Source organism: Ochotona princeps, chromosome 14, assembly GCF_030435755.1.
Source record: "Ochotona princeps isolate mOchPri1 chromosome 14, mOchPri1.hap1, whole genome shotgun sequence".
Classification (NCBI taxonomy): Eukaryota; Metazoa; Chordata; class Mammalia; order Lagomorpha; family Ochotonidae; genus Ochotona; species Ochotona princeps.
In genome coordinates this window covers 58992438-59014705 of record NC_080845.1, presented here as the reverse complement: position 1 = coordinate 59014705, position 22268 = coordinate 58992438, and the positions used below count along the sequence as shown (strand labels likewise).

At 42.3% G+C, this 22268-nt stretch overlaps 1 protein-coding gene across 2 annotated transcripts in view; it reads right to left on the bottom strand.

Moving 5' to 3' along the window:
• Nucleotides 1–22268, bottom strand: part of AUH (AU RNA binding methylglutaconyl-CoA hydratase) — a 162457-nt gene that overhangs the window by 81466 nt on the left and 58723 nt on the right. For both annotated transcript variants that reach the window (XM_004581135.3, XM_058672893.1), the window contains 2 exons: nt 2515–2607; nt 574–630 (listed from right to left, as the gene is read on the bottom strand). In XM_004581135.3, the coding sequence (XP_004581192.2) occupies nt 574–630; nt 2515–2607 (150 nt within the window). The remainder of the gene's footprint in view (nt 1–573; nt 631–2514; nt 2608–22268) is intronic.

Sequence of the window (22268 nt, the reverse complement as noted above, 5' to 3'; positions counted from 1 at the left end):
TAAATCCTTGGGTTTACCAGGTAATGCAAGATCAACATCAGTGTGAGGAAGGCGCTTTCTTAAACAACTTCCACTAGAAAGGTAGTCGCCTATGTTTGTCAAAGAACTGAGCAACACCACCTTTTTAGCTCCAAATTCAGACTGCCACAAACCCCGACCTCTGTCCCACTGCACAGAAATATAAGCAGGGCACTCGGAATCCGGGAACCCTCTCTCCTTATTGACCCGAGGTGTGAACATGCACAAACGTGAAAGTTCCAAAATATTGGTGTTAATTCTTTAAAGAAAATGGACCCAAGCAGTGATAGTAATGTAAACAGAACCATTAAATAAGAGTTAAGAAAGAATACAGAAAAGCACGGGGGAATAGCATCGAGAGAAACCAACACTCAATACATGATCAGTGTCTTCCCCATCAGCCTGGGCAGAAGGGCACACATGCCACAGGGTCTCTGCCAGAGAAGCAAAGAGCACAGAGCTCGACTCATACCCAAAATACTGCCTTTCCCATTAACATGTTTTTTGCTTCACCACTGTTTCTGCAAGCAAGCCAAGGGTGTGAATAACTCATACCTCCACCAGGAATAATGGCCAACTTTGTTTCAACCAGTCCCATTTTTGCAGAAGAAGCTAAAAGGAAAGGAAGAAAATCAACATCTATATCATCATATTCAAATATGACAACCCCCAAAGTGAGTAAGACAGATCAAAATATTCTGCTTAATAATTAAATTACCATCATAACTTTTTTTTAGGATCATTGCAAAAGATAGTTAGTCCCGACATAACAAACCCCGCCATTTGACACACTAGAGGACTCACACACATTTTCTACTAGAAATGGCCCAGTGGTCAACTCTTCTAATGAATAAAGTCCACTTCACTAGAATTTTCATTGCCAAGTCATACTGGAAAGCTCAGATCCCACCGATTTGTCCGGATCAGGACAGAAAGTGTCTGACAAGCCCATCGGTGCCGTGGATCCAACCACTACACACATCACGTCAGACAGAGCAGCTTCTACAGACCACCTGTCAACCACTTCTCAACAAGCACGCACATGGCTTGCTCTGTGGACAGCACAACAGGGTTTCTCTCATCACCCTGCTTTCAGGGTGTCTTTACAATGTCTAAATTTGTTCTTTATTTACATATTCAAATGCAATCAGACTACATACCGTATCCTAACTCCCAAAACCAGCATTTCTTCTGAAGACTAGGTGTACCTTATCTTTTCAACTTAAAACCCAATAATTTCACTGCAAAGAAAAAGAAGTGGAAAGGAGGAAAATGTACACAAAGACTAGCAACTATCAATTCCATGGCACAGCTACGTAAGAGTATTATAAAGTGATTTATAATCACTAGTGCCAGGGCTAGTGCCAGGGCTAGTGCCAGGGCACAGTGCGCTACGCTGCCAATGAAACGCAGCATCTTATATCACAGTGCTGGTTCAAGTGCTAGCTGCTCTGCTAATAAGCACCTGGGAGGGTAGCACAGATGGCCAAGCAGTCGGACCCCTACCGCCTAGGTGGTATACCTGGATAGCTTTGGGCTCCTGGTTTCAGTCTGGTCCAGCCCTGCTGTTGTGACCCTTTGCAGATTAAACCAGCAGATAGTTTCCTTTCTCTCTGACTCTCTTCTCTGTCACTCTGGATTTCAAACAAATAATTTTTTAAAAACACAAATTGTGTTGACTCTAGTTTCTGTATGCAGCTATGTCGGAAGAGAGGGGAAGCAGGAGACAGTAGCAAGGCTTCGCCATCTGCTTTGCCTGGTTCTCAGGCTAGCAGTGAAGGGACAGGGGCAGAGCTGAGACTCGGGGATGTGGTGTCCACATCAGTCAACAGAGCAGGAGAGTGCACACAGAGTATGCTGGGACAGAACAGCAGTGTGGGCTGCCACATCACACAGCCTCGCATCACGCATCACACACTCTCAGCTCAGTCAGCAGGCTGGTTCCTGCTCCACTCTCTGTCCCAGTTTCCCCCGGTACCGTAGGTACAAGGCTCGCAATGACATGAATCATGTCAAGGGCATCGCACAGCACAGGGAATCTGGGACCAGCAATCAGTAAGTGACTGGCACTGACTGTTCCCATTTCTTTTCAAAATCATCTCATACAATCCTCAGAAAGCTATTCAGGAAGAAAGTGAACTTCAAAGACACTAAGTTATTATTACTGGAGCTAAGAGTAATTAAGTGCTTAGAGGAAGCACAGCAACAGATTAATTCACTTAACCTTCACAAAATAAAGCATCATTTCCCCCCTTCAGGGAAGAGGAAACTGGTCTGACAAGAGCCAGGCCAAAGATGCAGATTTTGCTTTGTCTTAGCCCAACCCTGGTCTTAAGCAAGTACTTAGGTAGAAATTGTAGACTCTATTAAGCCCAACTAGAATCTTTTTACAAATGTTCCACTCAACTAGCAGAGACAAAACATATTAAGAATCACCCGAAAAGTAAAACACAACCCACTTTAAAGGAATGTGACCTTCACAATATGAATTCTCACCTGCTACTCGTATATCACACGCTAAAGCCAGTTCAAGACCACCACCTAAAGCAAGTCCATCGATTGCTGCGATCGTGGGCACCGGAAGATTAGCTGAAACAGAAAATTCAAGTTTCTTCAATGAGATCATTATTGTACTATGTAATTCATGTCATTTTTTTCCCATGAATGTACTTCTAAATGGGATATAGGAACTACATTTTTTACCTGCAACAAAATATAAGCACTTTTATAATCAGCCTTCAAAGCAATAATGTAGTGAATGATAGTATACTGTTCTATCACATGAATATAAAATAATGTCTTTAAGCCATCCCTTACTGCATAATTACTTTCATAGATAATTTTTTTGCAAAATTAACAGAATATCAGTTCTATGACTAATCTTAAGTGCCTAATGCCATACAAATTTCAGTGTGCAATGACACGCATACCTGGAAATGTTGTGATCCTTCATGAGCTACTTCAGTGCTTAGGACTCTCACGACTAAACAACAAGGCAGCCATCCAGCTAGCCTGGGTAAAGCAAGGCACACTGCGGTTGAGATCGGGGGAATGTCAGGGGCAATGGAGCTGTACGTTTCAGAGGAGCGAGGCTCGGAGCCCTGCCCTGAGGAACAACCGGGAAAGCCCAGCCTCTTAAAAGCCAAAAGCAGAAACAGAGTATTACTCTACTGGGATTGTTACGAATTACAAAACATGACCTTTTTTATAACTAACTGGAAAGTGACTGCATTATTAAGGATTCTACGAACCAAAGTTACAATAATTTTATTTTCTACTATGAGAATGTGAAGCTAGTGTACATGTCATTGCATGAGAAATTGTACTCCATCAAGGGTCATGTTGCTTCACACCTACTGTAAGCCATAAAGATTCTTTAGGAAGGATGTTTTCTCATGTAGCAAAACCAGAACCTACCCATGAGCACTGGAAACTGGCTACATGAACCTAAATAAACACACTCCTTGGAACAACTCTTACCTTCCACTCACTTCTACATACTGCCCTCAAATATGTGTCAATAATATCCCTAAAATTAACTACCTTGCGACAGAGCTCCAGTTCACATATCAGTCTTTCACAAGTTCGTTCTTTAGTAGTAACATACAGAGGCATTATGTCTTGGTAATTTCTATGGACTTCACTCTCTGAGAAGAAACCTATATGCATGTAAAATTGTTAAAATGCATGTACAAGAAAAACGGCAGGATTAAGTTATTACATATTAGTAGCAACTTTGAAAGCAAAGGCCTAAATTCTCCAATTAAAAGATACAGAGGGATGAGCATTTTAAAAAATAAGATCCATCTACATGCTGCCTACAAAAAAGAAACCTCATCTACAAAAATACACAGAGACTGAAAGGGAAAGATTAGGAAAAGAAATGCTATGCTAACAGAAAGTGAAACAAGCAGGAATACCCATTTTAATAACAGATGAAATGACTTTAAGATGTTAAAAGATGCAAACAGAGTCACTATGCATTAATTAAGGGATAAATTTAAGAGGTGCATGTGATTACAGTAATTGTATGTGCACCTAATGCTCAAGTACCTTTTTATTTAAAACAAATGCTAATGTGTGTTGAGAGAGAAATCCACTCCAATACCATAATAACGGAGAACTTCAACATTCCACTTGCATCATTAGATAAAGCAGGCAGAAAAATCAGCAAAGAATAGAGATCATCTACACTATTAACCAAACGAATCTAAATGATATCTATAGAACAGCTCATCTCATAGCAGCAGAATAAACTTTCCTTTTTTTTAAGATTTATTTATTTTATTACAAAGTCAGATATACAGAGAGGAGGAGAGACAGAGAGGAAGATCTTCCGTCCAATGATTGATTCCCTAAGTGAGCCGCACCGGGCCGGTGCTGTGCTGATCCGAAGCCGGGAACCAGGAACCTCTTCCAGGTCTCCCACATGGGTGCAGTGTCCCAAAGCTCTGGGCTGTCCTCGATTGCTTTCCCAGGCCACAAGCAGGGAGCTGGATGGGAAGTGGAGTTGCCTAGATTAGAACCGGTGCCCATATGGGATCCCGAGGTGTTCAAGGCGAGGACTTTAGCTGCTAGGCTACGCCACTGGGCCCAACTTTCTTTTTTTTAAACATTTATTTATTTTTCATTGCAAAGTCAGAGACACAGAGAGGAGGAGAGACAGAGAGGAAGATCTTCCATCCAATGGTTCACTCCCCAAGTGAGCCGCAACAGCCGGTGCTGTGCCAATCAGAAGCCAGGAGCCAGGAACTTCCTCCGGGTCTCCCATGCGGGTGCAGGGTCCCAAGGCTTTGGGCCATCCTAGACTGCTTACCCAGGCCACAAGCAGGGAGCTGGATGGGAAGTGGAGCTGCCAGGATTAGAACTGGCATCCATATGGGATCCCCAGCACATTCAAGGTGAGGACTTTCGCCAGTAGGTCACACCACCAGGCCCCAGAATAAGCTTTCAACAGTGCATGGAACATTCTATAGGGTAGACCACATGCTAGGCCATAAAACACATCTCAACAAACTCAAAAAGACTGAATTGAAACAAGTATCTTTTCTGACCACAGTGAGATGATGTTGGAAGTTAGCAATGCAAGAACTTTAGAAAACACACAAACACATGGAGGCTGGATGAACACTATGCTCCTTAATGAATAGTGCATCACAGAACATAAAAACAATAATGAGGAATTGCTCCACACAGCTACATACCAACAACCTGGAAGATGTACACGTAATGGATAGGTTTCTGGACACACAGCACTGACCAAAATGAGGCACTAAGACGCACACAAGACAGAGACTGGATTAGTGAAAAATACCCTGCCAAAAAACAAAACGCCAGGACTGGATGGCTTCACTGCTGGATTCCACCCAACATTTGAAGAAAATTAATCCCAACTCTTAAACTATTCAAAATAACTGAAAGGAAATCCTTCCAAACTCCTTCTGTGATGGCAACATCACCCTAATTCTAAAACAAGAAAAAGCTATAAGAGAACTATAAAATAACATTGCTGAGAAACATAGATGCAAAAAAAAAAAAGATCAAAAATTCTAGTTAATTGAATGCAACAACACATTGAAAAATAATCTACCCAACCAATAGTCACCTCTGGGACACAGTGATGATTCAGCACATACAAATTAATAAACATGATATAACCATAACAAACACAATAATAAAATCATGGTTATCTCAACAGCTGCAGGTGATGACATGCAAGATTATTTCATGATAAAAAAGCAAGAAAATGGATATAGACTAACATACATAAACACAACCAAAGTAATGTATGATAAACTCATTTTGAGCAGCATAAAAAAATGGGGAAAAGCTGGAAGTATTTTCCACAAAGATCTGGAACCAGACAAGCACACCCACTCTTCACCATTGCTACCAAAACAGACTGGAAAAACTGCAAGACACTGGCCTTAGCAAAGGCATTTGGATAAGACGCATGAAGCATAAGCAATAAAAGCAAAAATAGGCAATTAGAATTACATCAAGCTACAAACTTCTGCACAGCAAAGAAAACACCCACCACAGGGAAGAGGCAGCTGACAGAATGGAAGAATATATTTGATAAAGGAATGATATACAAAACACATAAAGAGCTCAAGAAATTCAACAATAAAACAAAAAAAAATCTGATTGAGCATTTCTTTCACCCAATTTTCCCTTCCCAACCCACTACATTCTTATTTGCAGCCCACATGTCTATAATCCCCTCCCCTTTTTAAATAAACATTAGAATTTTTAAAAAAGAATAAAAATCAAACCATATTCATCCAACAAGGAAGAAATGGACTATAAGGACATGAACAGACATTTTTCAAAGGATGAAACACAAATGGTCAACAGACACATGAAAAGATGCTCAGGATCTCTAAACGTGAGGGAAATAAAAACCACAATAAGGTTTCGCTTCAACCCAGTGAGAATGGCTATCATCTAAAAATAAAAACATAACAAATGCTGGCAAGACTGTGGAGGAGGAGGTACCCTCCAATACTCTGCTGAAACGTCAACTACTACAGCCTTCATGGAAGACAACACGCAGATTCTTCAGAAAGCTGAAAACAGGTCTTCCATGTGCCCCAACCACTCCACTCCTGGGAACGAACACAGAGGAAATGAAATCAACATATGAAAGAGTTACCTGTACTGCCATGTTCATAGTAGTTCACTTTATAATAGCTAAGATAAAGACTCATCCAGATGTCCATCAACTGATGACTGGATAAGAAAATGTGATGTGTGTGTGTGTGTGTGTAGCCATAACATGGCAACAAAACCAGCACAAGTGGAGACCATCATGCTTAGTGAAATCAGCCAATCACAAAAACACCATGTTTTCTCTCATTTGTGGTAGCTAATACAAAGAGTATATATATATATACACACACACACACATGTGTGTGTATGTATATAAGTACTCATATATGTATATATGTGTGTAAGTGTGTGTGTGTGTATATATATATATAAAATAGCTTGTCTGAGTGAAACTGACGCTTGAGATATGACTGCCATGGCTCTTGTCTCTACTTCTGAGGAACAGAAGTGGCTCTTCTACTTCCTGCTGAATCCTTTATTTAGTGGAGGATTAAGCTTCTGACCAAAAAGTAAATCTGAAGTATGCCACTGACAAATTGTAAGCAAGTAAGAAAGGCAGGAGGAGGAAGAGTGGGAGCAAGGGCAGCAGGAAGAGAGGGCAGTCGGTAACTATGTTCTTAAAATTGTATGTAATATTACCCTTTGTAGAAAGAAACAATGGTTTAAATCTGTGTGTTTTCCTCTTGTTAATCAGCCTTATGTTCAGCTTGGCTCCTGGAGGCAATCAAAGAGCTCACATTAAGAACGAAACAAGGGTACAGTAGGCCTCTCCATACAGTAGCACACCAGTTAAATGCACAAGTGCCATCCTACGGTTTAGGACTAGCATCTGCAGTGGCCAGTCATCTAGTGGGACTGAGCTCGTCCATGGTGGACTCTGATGATGTCTAAGTAGAAAGCGGCAGAACTGAAGCTGACGTAGAATTGCCTACTCACTATCTGAGGGGAAACCCCGCCACATCCATCCACAAAAGCATTTTATTGTTGCAACAGTATATACAAAAATAGGAAAAAAATACATTGGTGCTTTTAGTTGTTTCAAATCAATTCTTCAAGAAAAATAAAAAAGTCAAGTGAGCTTAAATGGTGTCCAAAATCAAACCCTGACCTAAAACATCTGTATTACTGATCCGAGTTTCAGCTTCAAACAAAGCCTAATTCATAGTAAACAAGTATTGTCTCACATTCCTTAGATTGTTCCCCTAAATGGAAACATATTAGTGTGATATATTTGGAAAAGAGACTTTTTTTTTCATTGTATCGTGCACTGAAAATAAAGACTAGGAAAAAAAAGGGTGAAGAAGTAAACTGACTGAATTGCAAAGAGCAGTCGTAGCTACGCTGACCTGAGTTAAAAACAGCAAGGTCAAGAGCCTTTGCATTTCCAATGTCCCTAACACTGCACCACAAAGAGAGGCAGCACCTCCAGGAGCTGATGGAAATTCTTCGTTGATATTCTCTAATAAATTTTACACTTAAAAAAATACACTTAACATCATCTCTTCCTAAGTATAAAATGTCATTAAGAATTTTTTTTTTCATTGCGTCAGAGGATGGGCAGTGAACCAAGAACACTGGAGTGACCTGGGATCTGGGCAGGAGTTGGCTCACCTTCAGGTTTTCTTTACTCACTAAGCTACAAATTTCCAATTCTGCAAATACTTCAAAGTTACCATAAATGGTATGTTTATTTCTCAATTTAAATCCATCTAGATGTTCCTATATATATAGGAGGATGGGCCAAGGCATACTTCTAAAGTTGGAACATCAGATGTTCTCATCATAGTCTATACTCTCCGGGACAGAAACTATTTTTAAATCTAATAGTTTGAAATATAAGAAGGTAAAGTCTTCAACATTATAAGAAGTGCATTGTCAGAGAACAAGCAATTGCCACCACAGCTAAGCCACTGCTTAGGACACAACATCCCACATCACAGCACCTGGGTTTCAGTCCCATCTCTGCTCTAGTGAGAGTTCAAGCTTGGCCTGGCCCAGCAGTGCTAACTGAGAGCACACTGGGACCCCTCCCTTCTCTCTGGTCTGTCTCTTTCAAATAAACAAAGAATACATAACACAAAATAACAATGAATTTGGGGTCCTTATACAAAACGAGTAGAGAAAACAGGAAACTAATATAGATTAATTGCTTGGTACTTTTAATTACTAATGAGTGTAAATTAGGAATGTAGAAAGCTAGCTCTAAACTTATCCTACTAAAGAATTAAGCAGCTTACTTAGTCTTCAACTAGTATTAGTCACTTTACACTATTACAAATACTAAAAGAATTCACACTCTTAAATTTTCCCCAAAACATGGATGCCTCAGTCTTCCTGTTTTAATTTTCCAGGGAAATATGTATCATCCCACGGTACTGCTATGTTCAGTTACCTAACATGCTTGTTTTACATCTAGCATTTCTGCTACTTTGGAGTACTTATTAATCAGAGAAGGCATCACTAGAAAGGCAGATTATTAATGTCAAAGACCTGAAGAAATATTAAAATGGCAGTTATATAAGAGTGCAAATGAATGAGACCAGGAAGTGAAATTTCAGAGCAGTGGCTAGTCCCCACAGCAATAGGAAGAAATTATGACTCAATGTTATGCAACCAACAGGATCAGATGCTATTTTGAGTTTTGTACCAGGAAATGAGCCAGGTATGACAAAGAAAATAATAATCCTTTGAAATGCTCCTAAAAATATAATTAAAGCAAACAATTGAAGAGTTTTTCTATTTTAAGATGGAAAGACAGCAGCTAAGAGGAAGGTCTCTGGTGTACTGCAGCCTCCGGACAGCATGGTCTATGGCAACAAGCTGGTGTGGGAAAGTGACAGTAGCAGCTACTTTTAGCTCTCAAGGAGATTACAACACATGATGCTGGTTCTCTTTTAGATTCTAGAAAAAATATAAACAATTCAATGAGCCTGGGAGAATGCCAATGTCAGTTATGTCAGTCTTTTAAGCTTGGTTTTACTAGAACAGTGTTTCTACGCAAAACAGAAATATTCAATAAAAAAAAATGCCCCAAGGAGAGTGCTGCGAGTCCAAATACTGAAAAATTTTTCAAGAACAGAAATAAAACCTTAACAGCTGAAAATGACAATAAATAAAATCCTTCTTATCCCTAAATTCAGCTAACTTCACCTTCGGCTTCAAGGACCTTCCCCCACCCATCACTGAGTTCTAAAGGAAGCCCTCACACAGTCTGGGCTCCGACACAGGGAAGGCAGCCCTATGCCTGTAGTTCACTCCGAGAAGCCGGGGTCAGCCGACGGGAGGCTTAGCCTTCGAGACCAAGGTCTCAGGCCCCAGCAGCCTGAAACAGCACGTGTCCAAAAGCAAACTCAACTCCTTCTCAATACGACACTGCACATTGAGCACCAGGACACAAACCAACCAAGGTGCAGAAACTACACACTGCTGTGATGAAGAACTAAGAGAGGGATAGCAGCAGCACTCCGTACTGAATGAAGGAGCAGGCACATCAAGAATAAGCACTGAAGGCCAGCATGCCCCTTGACGTGTGACTTCACAATGCCTATTACAGTTACTTTCAGGCTGTGACGGCTCACATTATATATTTACTTCTTTATTTACTAGAAAACAAAACAAAACAAAAGTATTCTAACCATGTACTGAAGCAAGTAGCCGCTTCTTGAACTGAAACCAAAGGAACGTGGGTAAAGCAAAGTAGGATCCACTTTGCTCTACTTCTGGACACTGCTTCCGTTAAGACTGAACTACACAAACCAGAGGACACCCTCGACTGCATGCTGTGTAGTACGCATACTACATGATTCAGGCAAAAAAGGTCTCTTCGGTTCCATCCATTTTCCCTGTAAAATTACACTTGGACAAATTCAGCCATGCACTATTAGCACACCGAGACATTAATTCCATTAGCATCTATGGAACAACCAGAGAGAACGCACCTCAAATAACCTGCTATGACATGAACAGACGGGGATGTCCCTAGCCAACCAGGAGAGAACACCTAAAATTTTTAAAAAGCAACACAGAATTGAAAAGAGTCTCTTCTTTAGTATAACTAAGGGTTGAAAACGCTACTCTGCATGAGCACACTCTAAGCACTGCATTAGGGGCACTACCTAAGCGAGAGCATCAGAGACAAGTCTAGTTGTTTTCCAGCAGTGGTGAGCGGCTGCACTATGCCTAAGCTGATACTTTCTATGTTTCAACAAATTAGATCCCGGCAAAGTCCCTGCTTCCCGTCGGTCTCTGCTTCAGAGGCCAAGCTCCATGCTGAAGGCTTTCAGAGAAGCAGCAGAGCATAATTGTGGGGAGTTCAGATGTCAAATCCTAGGCCAGAAACTGCTGCAGTGACCTCTATGAAACCTGAGAAAAAGAGCCCCACCTGCCTGCTATGAACTTCTACACCCAGCAAGTCCCTACAAAGCACTTACGCTGTATGGCCACCCCCAAAAAGAGCCTTCCATATAATATCTGAACCTCTATTGGCCTGACAAGACCTGAGTTACAAAGACAACTCCATCTCACAACCTGTACAAGACACTAGGGCACGGAGTTGTCATCGGCTGCCTGGGACCACTACAACCTGTACAAGACACTAGGGCACGGAGTTGTCATCGGCTGCCTGGGACCACTACAACCTGTACAGGACACTAGGGCACGGAGTTGTCATCGGCTGCCTGGGACCACTACAACCTGTACAGGACACTAGGGCACGGAGCTGTCATCGGCTGCCTGGGACCACTACAATCTGTACAAGACACTAGGGCACGGAGTTGTCATCGGCTGCCTGGGACCACTACAACCTGTACAGGACACTAGGGCACGGAGTTGTCATCGGCTGCCTGGGACCACTACAACCTGTACAGGACACTAGGGCACGGAGTTGTCATCGGCTGCCTGGGACCACTACAATCTGTACAAGACACTAGGGCACGGAGTTGTCATCGGCTGCCTGGGACCACTACAACCTGTACAAGACACTAGGGCACGGAGCTGTCATCGGCTGCCTGGGACCACTACAACCTGTACAGGACACTAGGGCACGGAGTTGTCATCGGCTGCCTGGGACCACTACAACCTGTACAGGACACTAGGGCACGGAGTTGTCATCGGCTGCCTGGGACCACTACAACCTGTACAGGACACTAGGGCACGGAGTTGTCATCGGCTGCCTGGGACCACTACAACCTGTACAGGACACTAGGGCACGGAGTTGTCATCGGCTGCCTGGGACCACTACAACCTGTACAGGACACTAGGGCACGGAGTTGTCATCGGCTGCCTGGGACCACTACAACCTGTACAGGACACTAGGGCACGGAGTTGTCATCGGCTGCCTGGGACCACTACAACCTGTACAGGACACTAGGGCACGGAGCTGTCATCGGCTGCCTGGGACCACTACAACCTGTACAGGACACTAGGGCACGGAGTTGTCATCGGCTGCCTGGGACCACTACAACCTGTACAGGACACTAGGGCACGGAGCTGTCATCGGCTGCCTGGGACCACTACAACCTGTACAGGACACTAGGGCACGGAGTTGTCATCGGCTGCCTGGGACCACTACAACCTGTACAGGACACTAGGGCACGGAGTTGTCATCGGCTGCCTGGGACCACTACAACCTGTACAGGACACTAGGGCACGGAGCTGTCATCGGCTGCCTGGGACCACTACAACCTGTACAGGACACTAGGGCACGGAGCTGTCATCGGCTGCCTGGGACCACTACAACCTGTACAGGACACTAGGGCACGGAGTTGTCATCGGCTGCCTGGGACCACTACAACCTGTACAGGACACTAGGGCACGGAGCTGTCATCGGCTGCCTGGGACCACTACAACCTGTACAGGACACTAGGGCACGGAGCTGTCATCGGCTGCCTGGGACCACTACAACCTGTACAGGACACTAGGGCACGGAGTTGTCATCGGCTGCCTGGGACCACTACAACCTGTACAGGACACTAGGGCACGGAGCTGTCATCGGCTGCCTGGGACCACTACAACCTGTACAGGACACTAGGGCACGGAGCTGTCATCGGCTGCCTGGGACCACTACAACCTGTACAGGACACTAGGGCACGGAGTTGTCATCGGCTGCCTGGGACCACTACAACCTGTACAGGACACTAGGGCACGGAGTTGTCATCGGCTGCCTGGGACCACTACAACCTGTACAGGACACTAGGGCACGGAGCTGTCATCGGCTGCCTGGGACCACTACAACCTGTACAGGACACTAGGGCACGGAGTTGTCATCGGCTGCCTGGGACCACTACAACCTGTACAGGACACTAGGGCACGGAGCTGTCATCGGCTGCCTGGGACCACTACAACCTGTACAGGCGCACTCCGCCAAGCCCCATGGTCTGACTCTTAATCATGTTTACTGCCAATCATGGATTCTCCATCCCAGATCAGAGACCAAGGGAAGGTGCTCAAGGATGAGCCTCCTCCCATCTTCTCGCTAAGGACCCTGTGAGCAGGCATCTGAGCAAAGGGAGAGGCTGGACTCTGAGGGAAGCTGGCAGCAGGTTGGTTTTGTGCTCCACAAGCAATACCAGTCTGCTGGGTGTGACCAGGGAACCACAGGCACAGCACCAGCCAGCTGACTATAAGGGAGCTCTACCTTGAGTTTTCTCTAGGACTGCCGGCCCACACTATCTCAGTGTCCCCAGTGCATGTCCACGAAAGAAAGATCAACACCGGAGTATCTCCTTCCACCAACACCCAACCACACAACTCTTCCTTAGGAAAAATGTGAAGGACAGGCTGCTGCTGTGGCAGGTCTCCGACATGGCCACAAACAGTCTTATCCAAAAGGCTGCATTATCAAAGCAACTGAGTACGCACAACAGAAGTTTCTAGAGAAAGGGTGACTCAAGCTCACTACTGCGGTACTGTGAAATATGTATAAGGTCTTCCTTCTCATTTCTAGAGGTTCAAATTCCAAAATTCTTGGACTGTCCTAAGTGACTGTTTCTTTTGCTGGTTAGATGACTGGTGGTTGGTAGCTCCTAGATAGCTTCAGGATAGAGAATGGTCACAAGTTTAGGAGACTGGGACTTTTCTTTTTTTTTTTTTTTTTTTTTTGCGGGGGGGGGGAGTAAAGGAGTGGGGGAGAGTCAGATTTACAGAGAAAAGAACAGACAGAAAAAAAAATCTTTCATCCACTGGTTCACTCCCCAAGTAACTGCAATGGCTGAGCCAATCCAAAGCCAGGAACCAGAAGATTCTTCCAGGTCTCCCACAAGGGTGCAGGGTCCCAAGGCTTTGGGCAATTTTCTACTGCTTTCCTAGGGCACAAGCAAAGAGATGGACTGGAAGTGGAGCAGCCAGGATGCAAACAAGTGCCCACATGAAAATCCCAGCAGTTGCAAAGAGAGGATCGTGCTGGGCCTTTCAATTCCACTCTCAAGGCCGAAGGCTAAGCTGATCACCAATGGCCAATGAGTTCATCAATCAAATCAATGGAAAGAAGCATCCATAGGAATCTTCGGAGTTCAGAGGACTTGTGGGTAGCTGAATACACGGGGACTTCCAGGAAGGTGCACAGGAACACATCCATGTGCAGGGAGGGTGGGGCACTCTAACTCCCAAAGGCAGATCTGCACTGGGCACCCCTGGACCACACCATACGGGCCTTTTCCTCTGATTGCTTACCTCTATTCCTTATAATATCTTTCTAATAAACCAGGAACCTTGTTTCTCAGAGTGGTACTTTAGCCAAAGAAAAGAAGAGGCAATGGTGAGTCAGAAGCACAGGACTCTTCCTGGCTGTGATCTGAATCTCAAGTGGAGAAGCAGTCTTAGGGACAGAGCCACCTACAGGGTCTGCCACCATCTCCAAGTAGCCAGCATCAGAGCTGAAGCAGACTGGAGGATGCCCACAAAGCAAAGATGATTGGCCATATATTTGCTGGTGGCAGGAAGCCTCCCACCTTTGTGAGACACAGGTCTTCTGTTCTCACACCACAGAAACTGACCTGGAAAAACAGAAAAGGATAAAAAAGATAACAGAAACTGCCTAGAGGGGCACTCATATTGAATGATACAAAGATAGTTACACAATTCTTACATTTTTGGAATTAATCCACAGATGGAACAAACCAGCAAAGTATCAAGCATACATAAGATGATTTTTTTTTAAATTGTAAAATCACTGATATCAAAAAGCATACAAAATCATAGTGACAAACCTAACAGCAAATACCTCCATCAGTCCACTAAAAGGATCCGCATTCATCTAGGGAAAAAAGACTCCACCTAAATAAACAAAGTAAAACCCAACTGCAACCAGAATGCCAGACAAACACAAAAGGAGAGAAGAAAAACACAGACGATGAGTATTAGTATCTAGTACAATGGAAAAACAAAACAAAGCCAACCTCACAATCTTAACAAAGATGTCCTTCTACTTACAAATATATTCACATGAAAGTCAAGGAAGGTCCACATGTATATGTACTTAGGATATGGGGAGTAATGACTCATGTAATCAACAGAATAAAGGAGGAAACACTGCTGAAGAATTTTCAATGCTCACAATGAACATACTCAGATGATCCCCATGGAACCACAGCTAGCAAACACAGAAAAGCCTCAAGAAAGTAAATTCCATTTCTGGTCTTGGCAAATATTAGAAAAGTCTAGATTAATATTTTGGAGGAAGTAACAGACCTTGGTTGATATGCCCAGTGCTCCTGCTTAAACAGTATAATTTTCACAAAAACTGACCAAAGTCGTAATGATATTAACATTCAGCATACATTGTCAAAGTCAGTAAGGTTCCAAAAAGAGAGGAGGCAAGCATACATTGTAAACTATGAAGTTCAATGATACACTGAAAGATGACTCAAAAGGAAAGACATGCTAACAATTCAAAAGACAAAATAATAGGCTCCTACAGACTGGTTTTCATTTCCCATCATTCTTGGCAAAAGGACAAAGGAAAGTAAAACCGAGATCTCTAAGTCACTGCACAGAAAACAAAGACAATGAACGAGGGTGTGCTATCAACCAATCTTTCTCACACCATCATTCAGCACTCCAACTTCTAGTCATTACATCAAATTAGGAAAATACATGCTCAATTGTAACTAATTTGACAACAATAAAAATTTTAAAATCTCATTGACCCTCAAAGAAACAACTTGCAGTGAACATAAATAAACTGACTTTGGCACACTGACAAACAACTCGGAAACATTAAAAATGTTCTTTGTTACGAAATTCTTAGTAAAAATATATCTAGAATAAAAGCCAAGTCATCATATAAACAAAAGCAAATGATCCACATTAAATGTACAATCTTTCCAACTGCATATTAGTAGTCACTGTGGTGGAAAATCTAAGTATTTTCAGAATAAGTTAAATAAAGCAAAACAAAATGAAAATATATAAAAGAGCAAACACTTAACTAGAACAATGAAAAACAAAGTATAAACAATCAATCATGCCTGGATTTTTTGTAAGCATTAGATACCTTCAAATCGAATGAGAAGCTTAAAAGGGATATGAATTTATGCCAACTGTTTTATATTCACGACTCTAGAATCTCTAAATCATAATATGGAACAGAAGGAAGACATTTAAGTAGATTTATACCTTTACAAGCACATTTCTCTGTTTAACATCCTAGGAAATTAAAATGAAGATAATGATTACATGTGTCAACTGATAAATACAGCACTTCAAATTTCAGTAAAAACTTATTCATGCCTTATTCATACTCCAAGGCTCTGAATCTTATGTCAGAGAAGATTATCAAACCATGATAAACCAGAAGTCATTGTCTATGGAAAGCACATACATATTTTTGAGGGAAAATGAAAATGTGTTTTGAACACACTCATTTATGTTGGGTCAACAAGAAGCCACGTCATGGGAGGTATTTGTCCATAGCCAAGATAAGCTTCAGATAAGTGCTTTCTTAAACAGCCCTACACCTCCACAGTCGGACTAGGGGTTTAGGCAAGTGCCCAAGGAATGGAGTGTTTTCATCATCTGCAAGACAAGGACACAGCTTTTGACACCCTTATTCCTCTGCCAAAAAAGCAAAAGCCATCAGTGGATAACCAGTAGCCAATTTTGAGTGTTCACCTTATCTGGTTAATCAGCAGCACTTGTCTAAATGCTCCCTATAGAAACATTTTCTTTATTTGGCTTTCAGAAACTCACTTTTACAGACCAGCCTTGTAGTGTGGTGGGATTAAAGCCACTGCAAGCAATGTCAGCATCCCACACTGGAGCATGGACTCCGACTTGCCCCTTGAGTTCCTGTCTCTTAGCTTCCACCCGGCCTAGCCTGGCCCGTGGCAACATCTGGGGATGAAACAGGTAGGCAGAAAGGCTGTGTGTGTTTGTGTGTGTGTGTGTGTGTGTGTGTCTGTGACTGTCTTAGTCACTCTTCAAATAAATAAACAAAATCTTGAAAGGGGAAAAATAACACATTATTTTTTCCTGTTTCCCTACTCTGGCTGCATCTTCATCCCAGCTGTGCCTGGCACAGCGCTCACAGGTCTCACAGTGGCTGCTTTCCACACTTTGTCCCTGTATGTCACACTCAGGGTTGCGGTATTCACACAGCATCAGCATTCTGATAACTCGCCAACTTACCTCTGGAGACTGGACTGCCTGTGTAAACTCCAACTTGCTACCCCCCCAGCTGCCAACCCCGCATCACCACAGGGATGTCTACTCAGCTTCACTACCTTGATCTGTGAGTCAAACAAACCTGACCTCCTGGACTGCGTTGTCTACCCTAATCTAGCACAGGGTCAAAGTCCTCAGGGCCTCAGTTACCATCACAACAGACAGTACAATTGCTCCTTTCTTTTCCACCTAGCCATCCTGCAACTAAGGAGCAACAGGGAGGAGGACTAGGGTGGAAAATAAAGAATCAGGCTCTGGCAACTTTCAGCAGATTCTTGGAATGTTAAACTGAGACAGACAGAAAGGGATTCTGGGAAAGAACTTATCAGAAGAGGAACAAATTGTAGTTTGGCTTATGCGTCTATACCAACAAAATACCAGGCCATTTACCCTTTCAGTCTGGTAGCTACCAAGCATGTGCCTGTGACAATGCTGCATGTAGGTATAGAGGAAGAAAATTAAAAGTTCATCTGCAGTTCTTACAATGGGGAAGGAGAAGCAAAGAGCCAGATACAGAAAGACTAGAATCCAAATCTACTAACTCCACATCAAGAAATTCTGGTCAGTCCATGTAAGTCTCAACCAACTTACACTAAAAGTATTCAGGATTTCATCACATTCTGATCATGTATAAAATGTAACCTTCCACAACAATACACATCACATTAGGACAATTGCTACATTACGTGATATAACGTAACTTGAAGTATACTTCAAGTTCAAGATGCTAAAAAAAAAAAAAGAATTAGCACACAGTTACCAAAACATTGAACACTCATACCACTATGGCTTGGCTAAAGCAGCAAGAGTTAGTTCCACTATAAAACCTCAGCAGCAAGGTGGCCTCTCAAGGGAAATGTTTAACATATAGGTACACATCCATTACAGGGTAATGGTCTTGCTTGTCTGAGACTTATTAATGACAAATTTTATGTTACTTTGAGCTTTTCAAGACCAAAATTCCAATGTGCCCCAATTCTAGAACTGAAAAACATACTAACAAAAATGAGAAGCACTGTCTGAGACTAGGTTTGTCTCATAAAATTTACATGACATATTTTCATGTAGAATTTTTTTCACACTGTTGTATAAAAATATCTTCTTTGTTATTTGATCCAGAGAGAGACAGAGAGAGAGAGCTTTTGCTGACAGAAAAAAAAAAAATGCACAGCGAACAGATTTGCAATCAAATGAAAGAAAGCTAACCACAGAATTTGAAAACTTCCACAATTGAATTATTTCTTTTTATAAAACCTTATAAGAAAGTCTGAAGAAAGATGTTTTTCAGCAGCTGAATTGTGTCATCTGTCTCTTTAATTACCTGTATTTCCATGCAAATTCAGCTTTGCATTTACAAACCTAAATTATAGCTTTTGCAATTTTATTTCCTCAGAGAAAGCAGAAAGAAGCTGGAAATGCAAGGCACTAAAGGATTATTGTGGGGAATCATGGAAAAATAATACTCCCTTCATTGCTAGATCCAATCTAAAATTCTAGCGCAAACCTACTGTAGGTATTTCCCTATCAGATAGTGAGTGGGTCTTTAGTGCCTCAGCCTCAAGGAAGCAGACTTGCCCTAAACCCTCCTACTGGCCATTGTTTCTATTTCAGAGGGAATTCTAAAAATATTTTCTAGCTTCTCATGAAACATCTGATCCAAATTCCTATCAAAGACAAGAATGCCATCTGCAAGGCGTCTCATGTGGCCAGTGCCCATATTCTATACTTGCTAACTTGCACGATGTAGGTTGCAACAGTGGTAGGCCTAAGCAGGGCCTGGAAGCAGTGTGCACACCCTGAGGCCTGATACAGGATGGTAAATGAGAAAACTACAGTTAGCAGGGTGTGATCATTTCATGCTTGCACATCTTACTGATATCCAATATTTTAAATAATCAATGCACTGACTTCACCTAGACACTGCATACCTGAAAGAGGGGATTTGGAACAAAGATTATCTTGTAGAAGTCTGTCCTTTGAACTGAAGCACCTGCAAGAGTCATCTGACTGCTGTTAAGGAAAAAGAAAAAAAACAAAACACTGAATTTTACGGCTTTCTGGAGCAACCACTTTAAGAAGAGACTTTCTAAGAAACTAGGAACACTAACCAACTTAGTGACTGAATGCAGCACAGAACCTATTTCTCATCTCTATTCCAATAAAACAACTTTTACATGAGTTAAATATCCTTGAGTTTCTTTAAAAGGCTCTGGAAACAAGCGTAGAACAGGACATTATCACAGTCAGAAAGATCAGGGCCAAGACAGGCCGTATGCCTTTCAGACCCCAGAGAGACTCTCCAGCACAGAAAAAAGGTATCTGAGAGGAAGAGACAAGATGGTAGCCGAGGGTTTCAGGTGGAAGTACTCAACAGCTAGGGTTATACCCTGATTTGACAGCCTGCCAAATGCCTGAAAATCTGACAAGTAACTAAGTGACTGTGGGCAAGTCTCAGCACACTTATCAGAAGGTCTGTACAGGAAGCAACACCAGCCAAGCCATTTTCTTGCATAGAAAAAATAAACCAAGGAGCTCTTCTTGCACAAGATGAACACACTATGAGAACCTGGGAAAAGGACCAAAAAGTAAGTTGTGTGGTAATATTTGGTCCATGAATCCATGCATCCATTCTGTTAGGTACCCAATGGGCTTTTTCCTCTCGTTTGAGAAACTTTAAAATTTGCAAACTTGGGCTGTTCTTAAATATAAGAAAGGATAAGAAATAAAAACCAGGTAAATATTAAGAAAACACAAGGGTCTGGCACAGTAGTCTAGTGGCTGAAGTCCTTGCCTTGCAAGCTACTGGATCCCATATGGGCACCAGTTCATATCTTAGCTGCTCCATTTCCCATCCAGCTCCCTGCTTGTGACCTGGGAAAGCAGTACAAGATAGTCCAAGGTCTTGCTACCCAAATGGGAGACCCAGAAGAAGCTCCTGGCTCCTGGTTTCAGGTCAGCTCAGCTCTGGCTATCGCGACCACTTGGGGAATGAATCATTAGATGGAAGATCTTCCTCTCTGTCTCTCCTCCTCTCTGTATATCTGACTTTATGGTAAAAACAAATCTTTAAAAAGAGAGAGAGAACACAAGACAGAAATGTTTACAAGACTTGAGGTAGAGAAACCCTTTAAAAGTTTGCTTGACAACACAAGGAGAAATCCTTACAAAGTTTACTGAAGTGTAACAAACTCTCACACACGCACCACTCAAAGCAGACCTAGGTTAGAACTAACCCTCTTGCCCTCTGTCGTCAAAATCAAAGTGCCCATACCCATGGAGTTCATGTTGACCATTCTCTTGTTTTTCCTGTGTTGTGTGATTTCATTACACAGTTAGATGTCTCTAAACTGTCAGCAGTTTAGTTTTTCATGCACCTAGTTTTATAAAAATTGCTTCCGGCTGCTTTTATTTCAATGTGGTATTTCAAAGCTTTACTCATGTTGTTACAGGTGCACATTATTCATTTACTTAGACATGCAATGCTATTTTATTGTACAAACAAACCAAAACAGTCATCCATTCTCAAGTCATTGAAATTTGATTGTTTTCAGCTTGTTGCTATTAACAATCTAAGGCCCCACAGCTGGCATTGTAGCATAGCACATAAAGCCACCACCTGTGACACCAGCATCCCCTATGGATGCAGGTTCAAGTCCCAGTTCCTCCACTTCTTTTCCAGTTCCTGCTAAACATGCCTGGGAAATCGATGAAGGGTGGTCTAAGAATGGGGCTCTGAATCCACCTTGGAGACCTGGATGAAGGTCCTGGTTCCTGGCTTCATCCTGGCCCAGCCTTGGCCACTGCACCATCTACAAAGTCAGCTGGCACATGAAAGACCTCTCTCTCTCTCTCTCTCTCTCTTTCAAATAAATGAATTAATTAAATATAAAGGAAAAATGCAAGTTTTCTAAAGATGCATGTGAAAAATATTTGCAAAATAATGCAATTTCAAATTCAAGCTGCAATAAAGTGTCAAATCAGGATTTATTTTACAGGTTTTTTTTTTTTTTTTTAAGATTTATTGGAAAGGCAGATATACAGAGAGAAAAAGATACAGAGACAAAGAGATCTTCCATCTACTAGTTCACTGCCCAAGTGGCTGTGATGACCAGAGCTGAGCCAGGCCACGAGCTTCTTCTCATGTGGGTGCAGGGTCCCAAGACTTTGGGCCATCCTCTACTGCTTTCCCAGACCACCAGCAGGGAACTGGATGGGAAGTGGAACAGTTGGGACACAAACCAGTGCCCACATGGGATCCAGGCACATGTAAGGCAAGGATTTTGCCTCTAGGCTATCATGCTGGGCCCCAGGATTTTTTTCTTAAGGAAACAGGAAATATCAGACCACAGTGCACCAAGAATGGAACCTGACATCTTAATATTCACCCACTCCTGTATGCTTACTAGAATAAATTGTGAGTACATTTCTTAATTATGAGCACCCTAGAAACAGTCCTAAAGTCACCCCTCTTCCTTCGGAGAGGCAAATGCCACCTAAAAAGTGATTTACTTTGTCTTAAGAAAAGTGGATGGTCAAAGTTATAAGACAATACCAACTTGCTTTCCTAAGGAGTTACAACAATTGAAGAGTATAAAGTTTCCTTACGAGATAGCTACTAAAACCTAACTCTTAGAAAAGTTCAGCATCCAATAGCATCCCACAGGTCTCTGGCTGCACTTCCGTGGCTACTAACAAACTGCTCCTGGTTTTCTAAGTTTATCACACTTCTCTTTCTTTTGGTGTAAATGGTTTTGGTGATGTTTTATTGTCTTGCGCGCACACACACCCCTACCTGTGCACATGTATACACGCACACAGACACACCCTACCTGTGCATGGACATATATCCTTTGGCTATTTATTTTTAGTATTTTCTCAAAGTTGTTAACTGTTTTTTCTACTTCACCATACCTTTAATAAACAGCTATTCTTAAAATTAAGTTGACAGAAGTTACTAATTTTTTCTCTATAGGGTGCAT